This window comes from Rhynchophorus ferrugineus, unplaced genomic scaffold (genome assembly GCF_030347505.1).
Source record: "Rhynchophorus ferrugineus isolate W39M unplaced genomic scaffold, kcgeb_rfMv2 rfM7, whole genome shotgun sequence".
Lineage (NCBI taxonomy): Eukaryota > Metazoa > Arthropoda > Insecta > Coleoptera > Curculionidae > Rhynchophorus > Rhynchophorus ferrugineus.
Genome location: NW_027472586.1, coordinates 1,178,881 through 1,187,500, shown reverse-complemented (window position 1 = coordinate 1,187,500; position 8,620 = coordinate 1,178,881). Strand labels below are relative to the sequence as shown.

The window sequence follows — 8,620 nt, the reverse complement described above, 5'->3', positions numbered from 1 at the left end:
GGAAAATTCCGTTAATAATTAAATATTAGATTTGAATTTAAAATAATGACATGTAGTTTCTAAATCACATTAATTTTCGCAATTCGACATCTATAAATTGTTTATGTACATTTACTATTTTTAATTGTTTATCATCGAATTATTCGGGATATTATGATTTTAACATCAGTAATCACAGTAGAAATCTATGATACTCTGGAATAATTTATAATAAGCAGCAGTGACAATAATAAATATCCACAACATAAGGCAAAGTAGTTTTCTGAATAATTACATTTACATTATTATTTCTATTTAAATTTTATTAAATAAATTAATCATCTTACCGTACAGTGGTTGAGAGTCAAGCTAATATGGGACAAACTTTGTATTAATACTAAATAAAACTGTCTGTGATGTAATAACCTTGATAATTAAGTATTGATTGATAATTTAAACAAACGGTAACATATTCAGACTATTAGCTCATAAAAAAGATATTTTTTCATGATTTTTGAAACCTGAAGTTCAAAATTACTAATATATTAATAGTATAATTTTCGTCTAATTTATGACCTTCTTCATTTTTAATAATGTAATCAATTATACAGGCAGTTTATTTGTATCAATTATATCAATAGTTAATTAATAATTTAATATTAATTATACCTGATATTTTTAATGGAGTTTTCAAATGAAATATAAATTTTGTGAACTCTACATTGCGAAAACTTTTCCGGGAAAATTCCGTTAATAATTAAATATTAGATTTGAATTTAAAATAATGACATATAGTTTCTAAATCACATTAATTTTCGCAATTCGACTTCTATAAATTATTTATGTACATTTACTATTTTTAATTGTTTATCATCGAATTATTCGGAATATTATGATTTTAACATCAGTAATCACAGTAGAAATCTATGATACTCTGGAATAATTTATAATAAGCAGCAGTGACAATGATAAATATCCACAACATAAGACAAAGTAGTTTTCTGAATAATTACATTTACATTATTATTTCTATTTAAATTTTATTAAATAAATTAATCATCTTACCGTACAGTGGTTGAGAGTCAAGCTAATATGGGACAAACTTTGTATTAATACTAAATAAAACTGTCTGTGATGTAATAACATATTGATTGATAATTTAAACAAACGGTAACATATTCAGACTATTAGCTCATAAAAAAGATATTTTTTCATGATTTTTGAAACCTGAAGTTCAAAATTACTAATATATTAATAGTATAATTTTCGTCTAATTTATGACCTTCCTCATTTTTAATAATGTAATATCTTATCCAGGAAATTTATTTGTGTTAATTATATCAATAATTTAAAACGTTATATTGATAGAAATTAAAAAACGATTGATCTATTTAGAAATAAATACGCTAACGCTTTCATTGCATTGGCCTTATAAAAATACAGTAATTTTCTTTTATGTAAATTTTATTAAATAGATTAATTAATACTAACTTATGAATAAACATTGGGGTTATTATAAGATAACATTCTAATATATTCTTCATTCATTCATTCTTGGTAATATTAGAAAATAAAAAGAAAACTGCTTAACTTAATTATATTTATATTTAAATATTTAGTTTTATTAATAATTTATTGATAGACAAATTGAAAAAATGGTTTATTACATGGAAAATTTTAAAGTGATGGAAGCCGGTGTCCTACCGTACAGTGGTGGAGGTTCAAGTTAATATGGGACAAAATTTGTATTAATATTAAATAACGAAAATAAAACTGCCTGTGATGTAATAACCTTGATAATTAAGTATTGATTGATAATTTAAACAAACGGTAACATATTCAGACTATTAGCTCATAAAAAGATATTTTTTCATGATTTTTGGAACCTGAAGTTCAAAATTACCAAAATATTAATAGTATAATTTTCGTCTAATTTATGACCTTCTTCATTTTTAATAATGTAATATCTTATCCAGGAAATTTATTTGTGTTAAGTATATCAATAATTTAAACCGTTATATTGATAGAAATTAAAAAACGATTGATCTATTTAGAAATAAATACGCTAAGGCTTTCATTGCATTGGCCTTATAAAAATGCAGTAATTTTCTTTTATGTAAATTTTATTAAATAGATTAATTAATACTAACTTATGAATAAACATTGGGGTTATTATAAGATAACATTCTAATATATTCTTCATTCATTCATTCTTGGTAATATTAGAAAATAAAAAGAAAACTGCTTAACTTAATTATATTTATATTTAAATATTTAGTTTTATTAATAACTAGCTGACCCGACAGACTTCGTCCTGTCAAAAAGATTTGTAATGTGGCAGTTTTTGTGCCTACGTATTTTAAAAAATTCTCCTGAACAGAACCATCACCCTGGTGATAGGGCGTTGTGAATAAAAAATAATTAAATAAAACATATATAAGGATTGAAAAGTAAGTAATCGCTTTATTGTTAATCATGTGAATCATAATTATTATTATTATTATCATTATATTGCTTTGTGGTATACGATGTTTTTTGTTTGATTACCTGGCGCATAGATAAACAAATCTGATGGTTTTCCAACACGGGAACAGGCAACATACAATTGACCATGTGAGAAACATGGGTTTTCTAGATTAATACCACAAACACTTAATGATTGCCCCTGGGACTTGTTTATAGTCATAGCAAAAGCAAGCCGTCAACATGTCTATAGGAAATTTGCCATTACCAATGTCAATGAGTTGTTTAGAGAATATGTTTCCAGATTGGTCATTTTGCAACTCGACACGCATATTCTTGCTTAAATGAAGTACTTTAACATGTTTCCACAAATTGGAGGACTTTAGACATGCATTGAGTTCATCAGCTGGCGTTGATCGTGGAATCACTGGCAATGTTTGACGAAAATCTCCTGCTAATAAAATCATTGCACCACCAAATCGGTTATTATTGCTACGTAGATCTTTTAAGGTTCTGTCTAAAGCCTCCAAAGATTTTTTATGTGCCATCGTGCATTCATCCCAAACAATCAATTTACATTGCTGCAAAACCTTTGCCATTGCAGAGTTCTTCGAAACGTTGCAGGTTGGAGTTTCATTGCTTTGCATATTTAATGGCAATTTTAGTGCTGAATGGGCTGTTCGACCACCTTCAAGCAAAGTTGCTGCGATTCCCGACGAAGCGAGTGCAAGTGCAATTTTATTTTGTGAGCGAATTGTTGCTAATATTAATGAAATAAAAAAAGTTTTTCCTGTACCACCAGGTGCATCTAAGAAATAAATCCCTCCAGTTTCATCATTTGTTACTTTCATAAGAGTTTCAAATACATACTTCTGTTGTTCATTTAACAGTGGAAGATTTGTTTGAATTTATTCTTTCAAAGCGTTGAGATCATACAGTCTTTCTCGATGCAACTCTTGGTTAAAAGCGTCATGCATTGGACGATTGGGCGCGGTCAGGCCTAATTGAATTAATAGTTTGTTTGACATTATCAAGCACATGTCCTCAATTGAAATCAATGCTTCATTGTAAATTTCTTCACTGATTTGTATATTTGGATTTCCCATTCTATTCCGTATTTGATACAAAATATCATCACACATATAATCTTTGTACTTCATCCACAAATCAATTGGGTTTGATGGGAAGCATGTAGATATGATTATAGAAAACAATGTTCGTATTTGATGAGTGTGTGATGATATTACAGCATCATTGAGAGTTTGATCCCAATGAGCGTCATTTTCAAGCAATTGCAAACGTTGACAGGCTTCTCTGTAGGATCCACACAATTCACCATCAACAGTTCGTAACTGTTGGAATGATGTTGGGCCACGTACATTGACTAATAGCAGTCGTAAATAAAAACATTCATCATTGCTTGGATGTACTGAATAAATCCGGCCAATCGCATCGGTGGAATATACATCTGTATATCCTGGAACTGGTTTTCCTTGTTTCCGTCGTATAAATCTCCTTGAGGATTGATTCCAGGTATAATATTTTGGCATTTCAGAATATAGCAATGTTTGTGCGAAATCATCGTTTTGGCATGTCTCAAAAAAACTGGTTAATGTAGTAGATGGTGGCTGAGCAGCTCTTTGTACTGCGTTCTGTGCTGTAAAATACACTCTTTGTCCATTTTCTAAATGCACAGCTAAGTGAACAACAGAAGGGTGTCTCTCATGAATAGGAAAAGAAAATATTCGCCAAACTGCTTCATTACTACTGACATAGCGGCCCATTTGGTATTGGGTAACTTCATCATTATAATTCTCTGCACCAATTCCAATCACAGCCATATCACTCCCTTTGGTTACATATTTGCAAATGTATTTAATCGATTTTACTGAATGGCAAGATTCAACGTTGATGTGTGCTTTGAATGTCTTTGATAAAATGGGTGAATATGGAACAATCCAACGATTATCTATTTCAATATCTTGTTGATTTAATTTGACAATTGTTGATTTTCCATTGTCTGCTGTCGATCTGCGACGATACAATGGATAACCGTCATTACCAGTAATTGTTTCCGATATTAATGTCCGTGGATATCGTTTTGAACATTTACCATCCATCATACACGGTGAATTTTGATTAAGAGTTCCACAGGGACCATGTATCATGTTTTTGATAACTACCTCATGCAATCCAGGATCTACTTGTACATTAGGGATTTCAGCTGATATCACTGCATCAACTTCATTTGGCCTTATCTTTTCAACCAACCAAATCAAAATGTGTGCATGTGGCAATCCTCGTTTCTGCCACTCCACAGAATACATCCAGCAGCGTGTCTCACCAAACACATTATGTTTTACGATGAAATTCATTAAAGATTTCAACTTTTGTCTAAAGACTCTGGCTGTAATATCATGACGATCAATGGATGATTTCCCAGGTAATAACTCCTGCTTAATTTCTATCCATTGCGGATTGCATGTAAATGTGATGAACAAATCTGCTGTACCATAATGACGAACATACGACATGGCATCTTGAGCATATTCGTGCATATGCCGAGGGCTTCCGATGTATGTTGCTGGAAGAATAGTCATCCGACCGACATTCTGTGCATTTCCATCAGTATTAATCGCATCTCGAAGGTGAATATACTCTTCAGATCGGAGTTTGGTTTGATTCAACCTGATGAATGTTAATCTCTCCGTTTCAATTTTAACATACATGTCATCAACATATTTGTGATATAATCGCCGACATTTCAATATGCGATTATCTGCATTTTCCCGAATCATTAGGCGGTATGAATAATAGTTCATTGAACTGACTTTTTTGTTGGTTTCAGAACCTGTAAACAGATTTTGTTTTAATAACATTCAAATATAAAATTAAAATACATAATATAGTGACTGAGATATTATCGCCATAGCTAAACTAATATTTTAGTTACCTGTAATGGGATTTATCATTTTTATTGATAAATCGTAGCCATCTTCACCTTGCCAAAATATAATGGGATATTGCAGTGCATCATATGAGCGGTGTGTTTCCTTTATAGGTTGTAATTGAAAATTCCGACGATGTAAAACAATATCACGGGATTCCAAGTTTTCTCCAACTACAACGATAGCAACTTCATCAATAGTTGGTGCATTAAAACGTCTTGTATGTTGACCTGCAGGTGTTTTATCAGCTCTGATTACAATTTTGTGATTATCGGATGGCATCAGATCCAGGGCAGTTTTAAACAATATAATCAATTGATTGTGTTGATGAAATAAAGTTTGTAATTGTTCTACAATAGACCTTTTTACTAAATTGTTATGTGCACAACGCAGATCAATTTCTTGTGGTGAATTGCCCATAAAATAAATTTGCAGGAATTTGTTGTCGCTATCTGACACTGGTAACAGTGAACCTGCTCTGTGATATATTTGCCCTTGTATCTGTAAATAAAAAAAATATTATGGTGTGGTATAAATTAATGGATTGTCAATGATCAAACTTAAATAATATTTGATCTTAAAAAGTATATATTTAGTTTTAACTAATATCTATCAAATATAAAATATAATAAAAGTGTCACTGAAACTGAATCACCATATAATATGATGACTAAGTGATATATTTCGTAATGATTAAGAAATTGAAGATTAGTAACACATCTTAACTTTGGTGACAGAAAATTTTGTTCGCTAAAATAATTATGAGTAACTGCTATAATACATACCTTGAAAGTTGGCATAAAATTTTCCCGAACTGCATTTGTTGCCCCAAATGAAGTCATTTGAAAGCAATTGTTATATTGTTGAATATGTGTCAAAAAGTGTATAGAATCTGTTCCTATTCCTGAAACCAATGAGTACAATGGTTCTGGTGGTGGATCCAATTGTATCAATTTCACTTTACCATTTGCGCAACACAATCCATTGGCTTCGTTTTTGTATTTTAATGCCTTACAGTGTGAGCAAACCAAGTTCATAGAACCAATAACAACACATTGGTAGTTACTGTAGTCAATTGACACATCGTAACTGAAAGCAGCTGGATTCAAACTTGCGCGATTATTAGTTGAATGTCGCGCTCGCGCTTCACGCGAATCAAATATAAATTATTTTTTCACTAATCACGAACTAAACAAACACTAACTAACTAAACACTCTGCACAAAACACGATATACGAATTTGTTTCGTGTATCACTTGACAATTCATCTGTCATCTGTCAAAAGTCATCTGTAACAGACAACTTTTTTTTTTAAATTTGATATGACTTGAACTCAAATCCTTTTAAGCCGTACAAATTGTTTTATTTATTTAAAATTTGAATTAAATTTTAAACAAATAAAAAATTTTAAATAAATAAAACAATTCGTACGGATTAAAAGGATTTGAGTTCAAGTCATATCAAATTTAAAAAAAAAAAGTTGTCTGTTACAGATGACTTTTGACAGATGACAGATGAATTGTCAACTGATACACGAAACAAATTCAAACAAAAAGGGCTATTTTTAGGGTTTTTTCAGCAATAATTCTAATTTTTCTCGCCGTAAAAACCATCCCTGAACTTCAACGAACATTTTAAAAAAAGATTTGGCCAAATTGGTCCAGGCGTTGTTGAGTTATGCGCTTAGGAACATATTTTGCGATTCATTTTTATATATAAGATTTATTGATAGACAAATTGAAAAAATGGTTTATTACATGGAAAATTTTAAAGTGATGGAAGCCGGTGTCCTACCGTACAGTGGTGGAGGTTCAAGTTAATATGGGACAAAATTTGTATTAATATTAAATAACGAAAATAAAACTGTCTGTGATGTAATAACCTTGATAATTAAGTATTGATTGATAATTTAAACAAACGGTAACATATTCAGACTATTAGCTCATAAAAAAGATATTTTTTCATGATTTTTGAAACCTGAAGTTCAAAATTACTAATATATTAATAGTATAATTTTCGTCTAATTTATGACCTTCTTCATTTTTAATAATGTAATATCTTATCCAGGAAATTTATTTGTGTTAAGTATATCAATAATTTAAAACGTTATATTGATAGAAATTAAAAAACGATTGATCTATTTAGAAATAAATACGCTAACGCTTTCATTGCATTGGCCTTATAAAAATGCAGTAATTTTCTTTTATGTAAATTTTATTAAATAGATTAATTAATACTAACTTATGAATAAACATTGGGGTTATTATAAGATAACATTCTAATATATTCTTCATTCATTCATTCTTGGTAATATTAGAAAATAAAAAGAAAACTGCTTAACTTAATTATATTTATATTTAAATATTTAGTTTTATTAATAATTTATTGATAGACAAATTGAAAAAATGGTTTATTACATGGAAAATTTTAAAGTGATGGAAGCCGGTGTCCTATCGTACAGTGGTGGAGGTTCAAGTTAATATGGGACAAAATTTGTATTAATATTAAATAACGAAAATAAAACTGTCTGTGATGTAATAACCTTGATAATTAAGTATTGATTGATAATTTAAACAAACGGTATTCAGACTATTAGCTCATAAAAAAGATATTTTTTCATGATTTTTGAAGCCTGAAGTTCAAAATTACCAAAGTATTAATAGTATAATTTTCGTCTAATTTATGACCTTCTTCATTTTTAATAACGTAATTTCTTATCCAGGAAATTTATTTGTGTTAATTATATCAATAATTTAAAACGTTATATTGATAGAAATTAAAAAACGATTGATCTATTTAGAAATAAATACGCTAACGCTTTCATTGCATTGGCCTTATAAAAATGCAGTAATTTTCTTTTATGTAAATTTTATTAAATAGATTAATTAATACTAACTTATGAATAAACATTGGGGTTATTATAAGATAACATTCTAATATATTCTTCATTCATTCATTCTTGGTAATATTAGAAAATAAAAAGAAAACTGCTTAACTTAATTATATTTATATTTAAATATTTAGTTTTATTAATAATTTATTGATAGACAAATTGAAAAAATGGTTTATTACATGGAAATTTTTAAAGTGATGGAAGCCGGTGTCCTACCGTACAGTGGTGGAGGTTCAAGTTAATATGGGACAAAATTTGTATTAATATTAAATAACGAAAATAAAACTGTCTGTGATGTAATAACCTTGATAATTAAGTATTGATTGATAATTTAAAC

The 8,620-nt window shown here is 29.2% G+C and overlaps 2 protein-coding genes across 4 annotated transcripts in view; one reads left to right on the top strand and one right to left on the bottom strand.

Moving 5' to 3' along the window:
* The window catches only part of LOC143200107 (transmembrane protein 47), a 99,573-nt gene that overhangs the window by 69,373 nt on the left and 21,580 nt on the right, over window positions 1–8,620 (top strand). The window lies entirely within an intron of this gene.
* Window positions 2,419–6,667, bottom strand: LOC143199487 (uncharacterized). 2 transcript variants are annotated; one of them, XM_076409322.1, is made up of 4 exons: window positions 6,355–6,667; window positions 6,176–6,294; window positions 5,396–5,891; window positions 2,419–5,293 (listed from the first exon to the last, which is right to left on the bottom strand). In XM_076409322.1, the coding sequence occupies exons 1-4, from the start codon at window positions 6,425–6,427 to the stop codon at window positions 3,351–3,353; spliced, it is 2,631 nt and encodes an 876-aa protein (XP_076265437.1). In that variant the 5' UTR covers window positions 6,428–6,667; the 3' UTR covers window positions 2,419–3,350. The 2 variants fall into 2 exon arrangements, with proteins under 2 accessions (XP_076265437.1, XP_076265436.1); XM_076409321.1 differs by having other exon boundaries at window positions 6,176–6,667.